Here is a 15,770-nt window from a genome sequence, read left to right on the forward strand (position 1 = left end):
TGGTGCTAAAGAGAATCACTCATCTAGTGAAACCCTTTCACTTTACAGATAAGATAGCCAAGGTTTAGAGAGACAATTCCTGTACATTCTTGTCTCCCCAGAGGAGCCCAGAGTGGTGGGGCCAGGCTGGGAGTCAGGAGACTTGGGACTTCATTTCAGCTCTACCAGCAATAGCTCTGTGACCCTGGGCAAGTTACACAACCTCTCTGTGTCTCCCCTGACTCATCGGTACAACTCAGGGTTGGTCAGATAAAGTGCTCTGTAAAATGGACAGGGCTACAGAAGGTGAAGTTCCGTGACGAGCTGGAGCACAACCTTTACTGTACCTGGGCCTCCAGGGACCGCATTCAGGCCCTGTCCCCAAACACCTCTCATCACTCCCCAATGCCGACCATGAAGCTACTGTGTCACACTGTCCACCTGCATGGTTTAGAGGTGGGGATAGGTGAGCTGAGCAACCACTCCTCTTCTTCCAGACTCTCTGATCTCCCCTAGGCTCCAGGAAACAGGTAGGTGGTGACAGCAGCCAACTCAGCAGAGAGAGTACACCTACTCACTGAAACATAGACCAGGGAGGAGCTGCAGGAGAGAATCTCAGATGGCCAGAGGCTCCCGAGCTAGACCCGGACAGCTGGCCACCCTGTCCACTTGTTCTTACTTATAGGACGACAATCACTAAACACACCTATGCCTTTCTACCATCTCATGTTTCATACAGGCTAGAACCTGGGAGTGATAAAGCGGGAAGAAAAAGAAAACTGATTTGCTCCATTATTCATTCATTAATCTACTTCTTGAGCACTAACTATATGCCAAGCCCAGTGCTAGGCATCCAGATTACACAGTAGTGAATAAAGAACCTGTAGTCTCTTCCTCATGGAGCTTAGATCTGGTAAAGAAGATGGAGAAGATGGACACTAATTTAAAAAAATTCACACAGAAATAAATTCATCTCTGTGTTAAGTGCTACACAGCAGAGGGACCAGGACTATAAGAGATTTTAATAGAGGGCTCCGACATGATCTGGAGGTTCAGGAGGAGGTGTGTTGGGTCCTGAAGGATGAGTAGGAGTTTACCAGCGTCACAGTGTTGAGGTAAGGTGGTGATCCGGCAGAGGGGTCACCATAATTGAAAATTCCTAGGGTGGGAGGCAGCAAGGGTACTGGGCAAGACTAGAAGAAATATGGACTGCAGCACAAAGGGTAAAGGGAGGGGGCACCAGCGAACGAAATGTGGCTATGAGGTCAGATCAGGCAGGGCCTCTGAAGAGCAATGGGACATTCTTTAAAAATTTCAGGCAGGGGGTGGAAGTGGAGAAGGGTCCAGACATGATCAGATTTGCATTTCGCGATGGCTGCTGAGTGAAGAATTGGCTGGAGGAGAACCAGATAGACCCGTCTGGAAGCTACTGGAGTGGTCTAAGCACAAGATGATGGGGCTTAGACTAGGCCCGTGGCCGTGGATTTGAAGAGACAAAAATACACTCGAGAGACCTTTAGAAGTGAAAACTGACAGGATGTGAGGCAAACCAACCCCTCAACACCTACCTCTACCACAAAAACTTACCTCCAGCAAACAGGAAAATGCAGATGGCTTCCAGCCACAGGACAGAGGGCATGTTGATGTAACTACAGGGCCAGGACAAGAAAAAAGAAAAAATACAGCAATGAGCGCTGTGAAACCAGATCACACACTCAAACAAAATGACAATTCCTCAACCTTTTCCAGGGCACAAATATGACCCTAGAGGCCCGTCCTCACCATAATAACTACAGTAGCCTAGAGAAGACCCAATTCTCAAAAGACATTGGAGACCTACTGCAGTGACTTGGGTTATAAAGCACAGTCTAACATTTTCCGCAGACATCTGCCCACCAAACCCTCAGCTCCCTCACAGACTTGGGCAAGGAGCTCTAGGAGCTCTAGGTCCAGAATTGAGGGTCTTAGCTCTTTCTGGGCCCAGACTGGCCCATGACCTTGGGGAAATCCCCTCCCTCTCAGCGTCTCCATTTCTTCATGAGCAGTTAGATTCTAACGGGTTGAAGATTTGATTTCAATATCTTCTTTTTATGAAACCTAGCAAGGTCACCAAGCCTGTACTTGCTAAATTATTTGTAAACAGCAACGTGGCTGAGGAAGAAATAAAAGTTGTGGTTCTTTTTTTTTTTTTTTAAGCGTTTTATTGCCTAGTAATGCTTACAGTATGAATACCATTCAGTTCCATGGAGCCTGATTATTCAATATTTGAAGGAAGTATTAGGGTGGAGAGCGAGCACTTTTAATAAGAAACTATGGCTGTCACTCTGATTCTATAAGGGCACACACCTGAAGTTTACTTCTAATTTTAGTTGTGAGGCCCAGGAAATGCCTCATGCTTCAGACAATCTTCGGTTTCAGCTAGTGCACCTGTACCGTAAGAACTGAAATTTAGACTCTGTCCCCCACCCCCACCCCCAGTATAATTTAACAGGAAACTATTTAAGAAAATATCTTGGTAAGAGGTTCCAGAGGTTCTACTTTTTGCCCTTTGGGATCCAATACATTCAAGATCTCACCGTACAGTTTTTCTGCATGAAACTTGCCCAGGAAGAAAAGACTTGGAAGAGCGAGGCAATGCCACACGTGGTTCTTACTAACGTTTCCTTCCATTAAACAAATAACACTGACACTCACGGAAGAGAGAACTCTGAAGAGAGACCCCCTGGCAGCCATACGGAAAGGGAAACACTGCCGGGGGCCAGGGGAACCCCAGGGTCTAGAGACGAGGGTGGGGAAAGAAGTGCTCGGTCACTGCGTGTGGTACACAGGGCTGCAGCCTGCAGCGGGAGACTCTCTTCAACCTGGTGCACCGACTGGGCATCTTAAGTAAGCGCTCTGCTCCTGCACCTAAGAGCACGGACTACAAACCCGAGCGCCAGATCTTCGTTTCTGTGTCCTGGGCCTTCCGACCTCCCCACCTCCACCGGAGGGCGCCAGTTCTCCAAAACAACAGGGCAGGAATTTCCTAGTCATCTTTAGCAATGCACCCAAGTGCCTTGACTTAACCTGCACTACAACCAATTCTCGGACAAACCCTCACTCCATCACCTCTGCAAGGGCATTAAAAACACACCTCCCCATCGCAAGAGCAAAACTGCAAATCCAGAGAGGATTTGCTGTGCAGGCTGAGAGCAACAGCGGCCTTGAAAAGCAGTCCACCCCTGGAAATGTAGATTCTTCAGAAAAGTTCCAAGAGCCCCAACTCATGTGCATGCAGGTGCGATGGCCAGACCTTACTTGGAACTGCTGGAAAGATGAACCAACAGGAGGGATGTGTTAATGGGGAGTCACTGCTTACCCCAGGGACCAGCATCCCCGCTCTCAGGGGGCTGGGGAATGAGAGGATCACAGTATGATATGAAAGAGGAGACTCAGAGTGAATGTGCCATACACACCTCGGAGATGAAAGGGAGAGGTCACTGAGGCTCAGAGGGGAGGGGTCCTGGACAGTCACACACCTCAAATTTCCAGCTCCTAATCCAATGCACTTTCCGCTAACGATGCCACTTCTGGAGCCGAGGTCAGCTCAGGGAACTTGAGCCAGCACTCAGAACTCCATCCACATCTGTAAGTGGCCCTGTGGTGGCAGACCCTGAATCCAGAAGCCCCCATTTCTCATCCCGTGCAGTGTGACCCTGAGGGTGGCCGTCGTTCCTCACTCACAAAACAAGGAGGTTGTACCAGACGCTGCTAAGGTGTCTTCTGGTTTTAAACATCCCCTTTGATCTCCCCTCTACCATGGACCTACGATGGTCAGACCTTACTCAACTGTATATTCAGCTCATTGGATTTCAAAACACTTCCAAAACAAACTAAATGAAATGTCCCAACCAGCTGAGAGTCTTTGTGCTTCAAATGACTAAGAGGCTCATAGCTTCACCTAACCTAGGTGAAAATAAGGGATTTAACATTGAAAGAGTGGGGAAATCAGGAGCTCCCCAGACACGATCCGGGGACACAGCTAAACAGAGTGGACACTGGAGGCGCTGAGGGTCCCACTCTTCCTGCTAGCCTGCAGCCTGGCTCACGACAGCAAGGGATTTGTCTTTCCCCCAAGGACACACTGTCTTTCCTCTTACTCCACACAACAGAAGCAGGACAAGTCCCCACCTGCCACCAGGGGCAAGGCCTGGGGATGAGGGGCAGGGCAGAGGTAAAGGACTTCTCAGTGCTGTCTCGTCCTTACGTTCAGGATGGTTTCTGGGGTCACAGTTTCTGACCTTGGGCACATGCAAGACCATGAGGCTCAGGCCTATTAATTTTGTATAACACCAGGATTCTAGCAGCCTCCCCAGGCTGCCATGAGGACAAGGTGAAAAAACGTACGGAAGGTTCCTGTCGCCTACCACTCAGTAAACATGGGCCTCCTCCCTCCTCTATGAAATAAACCGAAGTAGCTTCATCTCGCTCTATTATGTGCCCCTGCTTGCCCAGGTGAATGTTTTTTCCAGAGTCTCCTAAGGTTCTGCTCATTAAAACAAAATGTATGCTGGCAATCTGCACATCAACACAAGACATCAAACGCCTCCTCGTGTTTGGAGAAGATGGTGCTCTCTGTGGGACCTCAACAGCACCTCCCTCCCCTGTTCCCTAACACAACCCCTATTGTCACACAGCCCACACTAGAACTGCCTGCTGATATGTTTATCTTGCCTGCCAGGTGGCAAATGCTTCAGGGACAAGGGACTGCAGTCTTGTCTCTGCTGGGGCCCCTGCTGAGTGTGTCTGACACACAGTAGGTAAGACAGGTGCCTGCTGGGTAAACTAAACACAGATGGGACACTTTCAGATGAATCTCTGTGCTCACGGCACTCTCTGCATTCTTTCTGTATACCAAGACAAAAGCAACGAATGCTATTGTGATGTTGATGAAGGATGGACAGTACTCCTTAGTATCTGTTCCCACCCAATTATTTCAAATGTTCAGTTTATTACGCCTCTTCACACATCAAAACTTCCTTGAAATAATAATCAGACACTTTAAATACAACCTTATCTCTGTAAATGTTTGTAAAAGGATGAAGTCCATAGTAAAAATCAACAGCTACTACCATCCCCTGGTACGTAGTAGTGAGCATTGATTGTGTGCCTGGAGCCGGGCTCCAGACTTATGTTTTTCTCTCTCCTAATCCGCACAGCCAGCTAGTGAAAGTATTATCCCCCTTTTACAGATGAGAAAACTGAGGCATGGAGAAATTAAGTGTTTTGGCCCGGGGTTACATAGCTAACAAGTAGACGGGACTCCATTCTGCCTGCCCAGTGATCAGTTCAATCCATCACCTTCTTGATTCTGGGGAATCAGGATGGAGGACAGAAGTATAATTAAAAGTCAACCACCCAGGATCCTGCCGTTTGGCAGTTTTCCACCCAGCTAATAACCTGCCAGCAATTTCCACACTGGAGCACAACGAAAAGATTTCCAGAGCTTTCTGCATTCTTTTACAAAGTAGTCAGGAGTAGCCTGCAACCCAGGGGCAGAAACAGACCATTCACCCCAGGTGTCAAGCCTTTTCCATCACAAATGCCTCGCTTATCACATTTGTTCCTTTCTGTTCCACCACTCATGCTACTTCCAGGTATTCTTCCTTGGCTTTTGAAACTTTCCCACATGCACTAGGCCTCCCCTACCCCCCAATCTTCTCATCTGATTGTTGTCTTCAAATCCTGGTTCCACACAGCACTGGGGGCATTTGGGACAGCAGGAGAGTGGGGTTTGCTGCAGGGCACCACAAAACATTGCACTCTGGGATTACATATCCCACGACACAGGAAGAAACCCAGGCCCAAACAAGGTTACTTTTGAAAAAGAAGGGCCGGACTGGCGATAGCTAAAGGCAGTTTTACAGGACAATGCCTGCCTTCTCCTTTATGATTTGAAATGAAAGGAGTGCAGGGTGAAAGAGGAAACCACTTCCACCTCCTTACAAAACGCAATTTCAACCCCTAATATTACATTCGCCCTTGGCAGCCTCCTTCCTCTCAGTCAGTGGGATGGAAACCTGAGCCCTTTACAAGAACAGTCAATGCCTGAACAGGAAGACTAAAATTGGAGGTAGAAGTCTCCGGCCAGGAAATCCTTGGTGTCTTTTGCTATAATAATTATCTTTCTTGTTCATTTGGCAAAACACTTGACACAGGCCCAGAGTCCAGAGAAGTAGACAACACGTTTCTAGTTTGATGAGTCAGGGACAGCATTTTAAAAGCTGCCCAGGTAAAGCCTCGGTCCCCCTAAAAGCTGCCCAGGTAAAGCCTTGTGAGAACCCAATGGTCTGACAACCAGAGTCAGCACCAAGAGACAAACAATTCCCTGGATGGTTGGGGAGAAAAGTGGGCAGACTGGGCCTCCCACACTCACCACATCTGCTAAGACATTTTTAGCCGAAAGAGATTTTGATGTTTGATGACACTTGAAAATCTTTTAAGTTGTACAGGACCCAAAGTCACTCCTTGGGACTTTGGGAAGCACACTCACAGGACAGGGGGCCCAGACACCAAACTCCAGTCCAGCTCTGCTTGTAACCAGCTGGGTGACTGCAAGCAACAACTTCCCATTCCTCGGTTTATCCACCTGTCAAATGAGGAGAATCTCAGTTTTATAAACTCACGCGGTGTTGTAAAGAGCCGGTGAGATAATGTGTGAGCACCCCTCCCATTGGCAAAATACTTTCTAAATGTGTGCTACAAGATCACACTTATTAATTTAACAATCCTCATAACCCTATAGGGTAGACATGATCATTTCCATTTTTATACATGACAATGGTCTTGGAGAAATTGGGGTCTGACATCACAGAGCTAGTAAAGCACAAGCTTGCATTCAAGCCCGGGTCTTTTGATGGCAGAGAGCTTGGCCATGACAAGAAGCGTGCAGTACACAGATGACGTGGAAAGAGCACTAATCGGACATCAGGAGACCTGAGAATGAGCCTCTCCAGTAAATTCTTTTACTTCAGTTTCTCAATTTCCTTCTCTCAAAAACCGGGGTGAAATCACCTATCCTATTGACCTGGAAAGGTTGGCAAGAGCCCCCTGGGCCAGGGCAAAGTTTCCTAAATGGAGATCAGGGAAATCCAGTTTAAGAGAAGGGATTCGGGATCAGGAAAGGAAGTGAGGGATCAAGGATAGTAATCAACGAGGTCAGACAATTAAGTTCGCGAACGCATCCTAGAAAAAGTGCTCCATACCTACCTCATTGCTGGATCCCACTATGGTCACCTTCGAAGTACTCCCCTTGGGAAGCTATACACCGATACCAGTGCCTAGTCCACCCTTCAAAGCAATTGTGGAACTCTTTTTCTGGAATGGCCATCAGAGCTGTCATCGTATTACCCTTGATGTCCTGAATGTCATCAAAATGTCCTCCTTTCAATATTTTCTTTATTCTTGGGTAAAGAAAAGTCATTGGGGGCCAGATCAGGTGAGTAGAGAGGGTGTTCCAATACAGCTATTTGTTACTGGCTAAAAACTCCCTCACAGACAGTGCCGTGTGAGCTGGTGCATTGTCGTGATGCAAGCCCCATGAATTGTTCGCAAAATGTTCAGACCGTCTTACTTTTTCACACGGTCTTTTCAGCACTTCCAAAGAGTAAACTTGGTTAACTGTCCAGATGGTACAAATTCATAATGAGTAACCCCTCTGATATCAAAAAAGGTTAGCAACATCATTGCAACAAAGTTCACGAGCTTACTTGTCAGACCTCATATTCCGGGAAGCCCGGCAGGGAATTTTGCAGGTGGAAGAGGAAGAAAAAGCAGCCTGGAGCTGCTTGGAAGATCAAAGGGTAAACTATGCAGCTGTATTCGGCATTCGGGGAGCTGGCCTGGGGTGACGCTGACGCAGGGGTGCTGCACAGGTAGCTGCTCCCTTGTGCAGTCTCCAAGAGACCTCCAGTAGCCTTGTAGAGGATGGGAGGGATTTTTTTAAATATCCTTGTGGGATAAAATTAAACATTAGGCATTCTGTTATAGCCCTCCCAATTAAAAAATTTTTACTGATCTGTGGAGTACAAAAGTTTGAGGACCACTGTTCTAAAACACCTCCTAATGCAACTGACCCACTGATATAATTATATGAAATTTCACTTATTCAACAAAAACCACTAAGCGTCTGGCCTGTGCCCAGCACCCTCCCAGGTGTTGGGAAGCCATGAAAATGCTCTTTAAGACGCACACCGGGGTGGGGGCATTCTTAACAAAAGGCTTTTACATTTTCACCAGTAATTTATCCCCAATGTCATCACTTGCCAATTAATGACTGTGCCGTTTATGAAGCTCATTAAAAACCCAGGAGTCCAGGTGCCTGGTACGCTCTCCCATTCACCTTCAGGCAGTGTTCCACCCTAAGTCTCAGTTTTCTCATCTGTAAACACACAGGCATCTCACTCTGATTCATTCCAGAGGAGCCAAGCCTATTGAGGGGAGGGGGAAAAACAGTCATACCTTGGAGATGCTGCAGGTTCTGTTCCAGCCCCCCACAATAAAGCAAGTTGCAATCTTTTTGCTGGTGGAGGATCTTGCCTTTAATTTGTAAACAACACAACTGTGAAGCACAATAGAACAAGGTATGCCTGTAGCTACCTTAAACTCTGGATGGCAGACCCAAAACCAGATTTGAAGAAAAACGTCATTGACGGTTTTCAGTCCAACAGACAGGTATGATGAAGAAAGGAATCCCCCTCTCCCCCTGGGATTTTCCTGGGGTCCTAGTCTGGGAAATTCTTACATGGTTGAGAGATGGCTCTGAGCTGGATTTCTACAAAAGAAGAGTAAGGGCCATATCCCACCTGAAGGGCAGCCCAGTGGCACTTTGTACCCCCAACAGCCATAAAAAGAGAACGGCTACAGCCACTGAAGGTGGGCAGCACTTACAAATGAACAACCACCTGCCACTGCCTTCGCCAACTGCAGTGCTACCTCTGACTTTTCTGACTCTTTCCAATAAATGCACATTTCTTACTATATCACACTGAAAGCCAAACAGAGCTTGCATTTTTAGACCTCAATTTATAAAACACTTAGAGGTTGTAGAGTTTTTGTTTTTAATTAAAGGACCCCATAGTTTGAAAATTGTAGGTTCTAATTATTCAGTTCCAAGACACCAAACACACTGCATGGTGTCCCCACTGAAAGTCCCCTCAGCTGGACAGCCACTGGTTTCACAAATGAAAGGGCAGCAACGGTGCCTTCCTCCCTTCTCTTCTGCCTGGATGTCCACCAAGTTTTTTAATGATGCCCCCTGGTAAGTTTCAAAGGTTCAAGTCTGAGACCCTCGCTTTTACCTTTTACCGTTCCAGCAGGTGGCCGGGGCCCTCCCCTGGGCAGAAGTGCAGGAAAGGCTGGGTCAAGTGTATGGGTGTGTGTGTGTGCGCGCGCGCGCGCGCGTGTGCTTGTGTGTCCTGGGTCTCCACCATGTGAAATCACCAGAGAGAACAAATCCCCTGGACTTCGCAATCGCCCAAGGGCGAATCTGTCAGGGCAGCGGACCCCACTCGGGCTCTGCTTGCAGACATTTGGCTGGAGGCACTCAGCTGCCTGGGAGAGCTGCGCAGATGGGCCTTGGGCATGTCCCCAAAGCCTTTATTCAGAAGACAAGCCCTTTTTGCGGCCGCTGGGATAGCTCGCCAAGCAGCTCGGGTTTAGTACGTGGTTCCTTCCTCCACCCACAGCCATCGAGTCCCTCTCCGCTTACCTGCACTCCGCGCCCCTCCGCTCGGCGCTCCGGTGCCCGGGACCCAAGAGACGGGCAGCTCTGAGGCCTGCCGCGCGCCCCTGTCCCAAGCCGGGCTGGCTCGCCCGGGGCTGCGGGCGGGGCGCCCCGAGGAGGCGGGCGCCAGGTGCACGCTCCCCGGAGACACCGACTGCCCCGAGGGACGCGCGGGCCTCGCGACCGCGCTCAGGTAAGCGCCAACAATGCCGAACAAAGCCCGCCACGCCGCCGCGTCCACGCGGGGCCGGGACCGGGAGGGCTGGGGGCCCAGCCGGCTCCGCTTCGGAAAGGGCGGATAAGGACGCGGCTCTGCTTCCGAGGCCGCTGAATCAACTCCGGGCTCTGCCTTCCCGGCCCCGCGCGGCGAGGTGCGCACGTGCGACCCCGGAGCCGAGTTGGCTGCACGGGCCCGCATGGGCGCGGCGCGGGCCAGGGGGCGCTGCAGGCCCGCAGAGGGGCGCGGGGGTGGGAGCCACGTGGGACACCTGTGTTTCTCCGCAAAGGGAGGCGGGAGCGCGGCGCCAGAGGTGCCCTTGGAGCTTCTGGGGATGCGGGCCGCATCGCCTCTCGCGGTTTCAACAAGGCGTTGCTAGCCAAAGTCGGTAAAGAAACGAAAAGTACTTACTCCTGCGCGAGGTCCCAGCCCCTGAGCGGCGTAGTAGCGAGAGTTGTGCCACCTGCGGTCGGTCGGCTCCGCAGTTTTTATTGCTCCGCCGACTCATGCGAAAATGTTGGCTTTGGCATCGTTTCTGTTTGTCATGGCAATTGTCGTTTGTTTACCTGGCTGTCCAATCATTGCAGTTGCGAGATAATAAGCGGCCCTCGTGGCCAGTATCCCCATTGAAGTCCAGAAGGTGCCTGCCTTTTAAAAATCAAACGCCACAATGCAAAATAGCACAATGCTTACTTAGCAGTCTGCCTCCGGACATAGTAAGCACTCCACAAATGGTGGCTATCGTTGCGTAATCTAGTTTTCATACTCATCAAAAAAGTGTCATTATATAATGTGTGCTCATTGCACAAAAAGAAAATACCAGTAAGCAAGTTAAAAAACCACACCAGGGCAGCCAGTAACTCGGTTAGAGCGCAGGGCTCCTAACACCAAGGTCTTGGGTTCGATTCCCACATGGGCCAGTGAGCTGCACCTTGCACAACTAGATTGAAAACAACATGACATGGAGCTGATGGGTCCTGGAAAAACACACTGTTCCCCGATATTCCCCGCCCCCCCCCAAAAAAAAACAAACTCCACACCTGTACGGGCAGAGTCCCAGAGAGCAGTTTCCAGGCTCTTGGCCTTACGTGGAAATGTGCTGGCTCTGGTAGTAGATGGCCGTCTGCTGTGGCTAATTGACTGTCAGCTGTAACCAGTGAGCCAATTAGCCACTGATATAACTGCTGGGCCTGCACTGTCTGGAGAGTGAGTCGAGTGGAGAGTCCAGTAAGTCCGTTGGCGGGCAGAGAAGCGGACGGTAGGTTGCAGGTCGTGTGACTCCAGCCTCCAATGAGACTATAGTGGTATGACTCCCTGTCGTGTGGGGCGGCCTGCAGGGTCTCTGCTCCCACGCAGGATACGGTAAGGCCAAAAAGGAACACTCATGGAGCCATAGGTAGGGGAGTCATACTACCATATTCTTGCTGGTGGCTGGGTTGGAGACACAGGAAGCAGGAGCCACACTGTTCGCAACCTCATTGTGCGGCTTGCAGGCTCAGCCACCATCTTCTTGCTAGTCCCCATTTTTCTGCTAGCGTAGCCACAGCAGTTATATTAGTGGCCAATGGCTCACTGGTCACAGCTGACGGCCAACTAGCCACAGCTGACAGCCATCCAATCACAGTTGATGGCCATTTACTACCTGAGCCAGCACCTTTCCACGTGAGGCCGAGAGCCTGGAAACTGCACTCCTGGCTCTGTCCCCACACTCGCCTACCTATGGCTCCGTGGGTGTTCCTTTTTGGCCTAGCCATATCCTGCGTTCTTATGTGAGAAGCGGGACTAGAGGCCCCGCAGGCTGCCCCGCACAACACCACCTATTCCACCACCCAGAGATAACCACTGTTAACAATATGGTGGATGTTTTTCCAGTGTCATATCATTCTCCTTATATAAAAATTTACATTCTTTTTAGTTCATTTCATAGATACTGACTCATAACCAGCTTTCCTATTTCCCTTCTTGAACATCTTTCTGTTTTATATTCTAACATATTTAACCTATCTACTATTGTTGAACATTAAATTAACTTAATTTTAATCATGCAATTAGATATTTGTGCTTTTGCCCAATTATTCCTTAATTGCAAGAAAGTTAAATTTCTAGGCTACAGAGGATATGCAACTTACGGCTTTTGATGTGCATTAACAAATTGTCTTCCAGGAAGGTTGACCTGTTTCTTCTTTTCCACGACCTTCCCTCTATTATTCCTGTAAACGTCAATTCTGATAGACTAATAAAAATTTTCTTTTTATACCTTTCCTTTTTTAAAAAAAATTCTAAAAAGTGTTGCATTTCTGTCTGTGGTTCACAGTTTGTTTCCAGCCCTCCCAACATTGCCAGAACAGTGTACCTAGTGCATGAACACCTGTGCAGGGGAGCTTGATTGCAGATCCAAATGCTTGGGGGGGAGGGGTGGTCTGTGCCTCTAGATGTGCATTGTCCCATAGAAATAAAATGCAAGCCACATACATGGGTGATTTTAAATGTTCTAGTACTAGACACATTAAAAAGTAAAACAGAAATTAATATCAACCCAGTAGATCCCAAATAGTATCTCAACATGTAATCAATAGAGATTTTCTACCAAGTCTTCAAAATTCTGTTACATTTTACATTTACATCTGAATTTGATCTAGCCACTTTCAGTGTTCACTAGTTACATGTGGCGAGTGACCTGTGCTGCTTGAGACAGAGCAGGGGGTTAAGAGTGGCAGATCCCAAGTCCTACTGTGTTTCCCCGAAAATAAGACCAGGTCTTATCTTAAGGTTTGCTCCAAAAGACGCATTAGGGCTTACGTTCAGGGGATGTCCTCCTGAAAAATCATGCTAGGGCTTATGTTCCGGGTAGGTCTTATGTTCAGGGAAACACAGTAATAAAAGTGGAAATTTCAGAGCTGACAACCCTCTCTCCCCAATCTGTGATGATTGTTACCATTTCCCAGCACACTTTTGCCTAATCAAATTTACCTTAGAGAAGCCAAATTTCAATTCTGGATGTTTGTGACAGTTTGACATCTTTAATTGATGGTAAATTTGCACTCCGTGATTAAGAAGTAGAAGGTTCAACTATAAATACTGATAGAGATACTCGTAGCTTCAAACTCCTTCACGTCAAAGTATAATCTGTCCCAGGTGCCTATAAGGTCTTCATCAGGTGTGCAGATAGAGAGCAGGGAAAAGGCAGGCGGCACAGGCTCTGGAGAGTGGTGAGTGGGCAACTAGCAGGGAAGCTGGGTGGCTATTACTGTCATCCAAATCGTGGTGAAGATTTGTGGAAATTTTAAAAAGTCACCATGAAGGAACATCATCATCCCAAAGGGCTTGTGAGCACCTTGCTTCCAAGGATTTGCCTTCTTCATCTTTGTGGCCCCAGTGCCTGGGAACTCTACAGAGTAAGTGCCCTTTTAAAATGTGAATTCATTCATGAAGCACCCTATACAGGATGTCTCAATATTAAACACACAAGGCATGAAGACGACTCTGAATTCCATGCAGATGAATGGAGACTTCAGCATGAAACAGGAGACACCCAGTGTGGTGGAATGACTACTGTTTTAGAGATGCTTTGGAGATAAGGCGTTCTGGGGTCTCCCCTTCAGTTCTCCTGCCTGCTGGCTTTCTGACAGAAAAAAGATGCTTAATTTTCCACTGCTGTTTCCTGGCCTATAATGTTCAAGGTTGACGGGTACAATGGTTCCCAACTCGATGGACCAATTCGAATTCTTTACATCCAGCCCTCCCCCCCCCAATGATAAAGGAAGCTAAAGTACATACGAAAAGTCCCAAAGTGAGATGCCAAACAGAGCCACAAAAGTTATAGAGTTTCCAGAACCCACAGAGCAGTCAGTAACCAGAACCCTCTTGTTGAGAAATGAAAGGACAGGAAACAATGCATCTTAACCGGCAAAGAAACCATCCCAGAGAAAACAAAGGGCCCCATTCTGTAGTGCTCCATGGGCAGCGGGGACAGGGGTGGGGGTGCACAGACATGAGGAAAAGAAATACTGCCATTTCAAAGCTGAAGCCCCTTAGGTTTCGGGGAGACACCGATTGTTCTAAGGGTTAAAGTAAATATTCCAATTCCTTCAGACTGAGGATAATTATGAACAAGGTTTTACTGGATTTGCTTTTGGGAAATGTGATGCTTTCTGGTGAATCAAGTAAGCACGGAATGTCTACAAGGCAGAGGCTACTCTTGGGTAATCTAAGTAGGTCATTCAGTCAACGACCCAAACTGCACAAGCATTGTAATGCAGTGCCTCAGCTCCCGCTCCCCACATAAGAACGCAGGATACGGTGAGGCCAAAAAGGAACACCCATGGAGCCATAGATACGGGAGACATACAACTATATTCTCACTGGTGGCTGGCTTGGAGATACAAAAGCAAGCATCTGCCAGTACCTCCACAAGGGTTCTTCCTGCACCCCCGTCGCGCTGGCGGCCGGGCGAGACACACGAAGTGGGATACACGTGATCCGCAATCCACCATCCGCACTCACTAACCCCACTTGCTAGCCTCAATCCACCAGCCAGTTTTCTGCCTGCCATGCCAACCTGCCAACCAACCAACCAGCGTACACACAGCAGCTGTGTCAGTGGCGAATTGGCTCACTGGTTACAGCTGACGGCCCACCAGTCACAGGCTCTTTCCACGTGAGCCTGGAAACTGCTCTCTGGGACTCTGTCCCCACAAGTACTCTCCTTCAAACTGTCAATACTTCCAAATTATCTTTAGTTTTCACACACAGATGTTATGCCTTAGCAGAAATTTGCTGAATACATTTTGAGAGGAATCCTGATGCACCCTGGAGGTGGCAGAGTAGGCTTCTGCCTGATTTATAAGCTTCACAGTCCATCTCATTTCTTGGAAGGCTCACATCACTAGAGGTGGGCATCTCATCAATGATTACCCACAAGCTTTTAGAAACACCATCACCTCAGGGTCTCAGGTAAAAGCACAGGAAAATGGCTGAGGGTGGGCAGCTGCTAAAGCCTTAAATGAAACCAATTTTAGGTTATCAGAAAGCTAGTGCCAAGATTCACGAACCTTCCTGGGGAAATTAGACTGCCCAAAAGGTATCTTGAACGTTTAGGGCAATCGAAAAAGCATTAGCAGTTCCCTGGATGAGCCTTCTGCAACTCTCACCCTGGGCAGATGGGCAGCAGTCTTCACTGTAAATGAAGCTCATTTTAATTCCAACAAGTAATCCTACCATAAACAATTCACGTTTGGAAACACAGGCTGCCCTCCAATTCCTTTCATCTGGAAAAACAGAACAAAAGCCACCCTTGAGAATCTTACGTGTTTAATGAGTCTGCACTGCTTGCGTGCAAGTGTGGCTACAGAACCACCTGCGTTGGTGGTCGTCCAGGTGTCATTCTGATAATCCCAGAAGAGCTCAATTTGCCAAATCCAGGCAGTGGTAGTGTTGGTGAGGAGCCCACTAGTAACAGTAATGGTTCAGTGCTTTGGGCTGGCAGCTCCCGGCAGCGAGCCTCGCAATAACGTAATTCTCTCCTGGAATTTGGCAGCGGAGGGCCCTGCTGGTAAAGATCCTCACGTTACTGGTTTTCTGCAGCATGTTACTACCCAGCAAGAGGGCTCCTTTTCAGAAGATGAACCACCCTCATTCACAATTTTGAGTCTTTGACATTTCTAGCTGCCCCAGCAAAAGAATTCTACCAAAAGAAAAGGCGTATCAAATGTCTTTTGTCCCCATGAACCTGTTTGCTATTTAATCAATGGATCTGATTTGTCTCAGTATTTACATGGCCGCTGCCAAGGAATACACTGTTTGTTCAGCTAT

The 15,770-nt window shown here is 48.3% G+C and overlaps 1 protein-coding gene across 2 annotated transcripts in view; it reads right to left on the bottom strand.

Moving 5' to 3' along the window:
- VWA2 (von Willebrand factor A domain containing 2) overlaps window positions 1–10,727 on the bottom strand; it is a 46,199-nt gene extending 35,472 nt beyond the window's left edge. The window contains exons 1-2 of one of the 2 annotated variants that reach the window (XM_081075272.1): window positions 9,728–9,830; window positions 1,567–1,628 (exon numbers count right to left, since the gene is read on the bottom strand). In XM_081075272.1, coding sequence (XP_080931398.1) covers window positions 1,567–1,618 — 52 coding nt within the window. In that variant the 5' untranslated portion in view covers window positions 1,619–1,628; window positions 9,728–9,830. Of the gene's footprint in view, window positions 1–1,566; window positions 1,629–9,727; window positions 9,831–10,370 lie in introns of those variants that run through there. The other variant, XM_081075271.1, reaches the window with a different exon arrangement.
- Between the last annotated feature and the right edge of the window lie 5,043 nt (window positions 10,728–15,770).

This window comes from Rhinolophus hipposideros, assembly GCF_964194185.1.
Source record: "Rhinolophus hipposideros genome assembly, chromosome: 15".
Lineage (NCBI taxonomy): Eukaryota > Metazoa > Chordata > Mammalia > Chiroptera > Rhinolophidae > Rhinolophus > Rhinolophus hipposideros.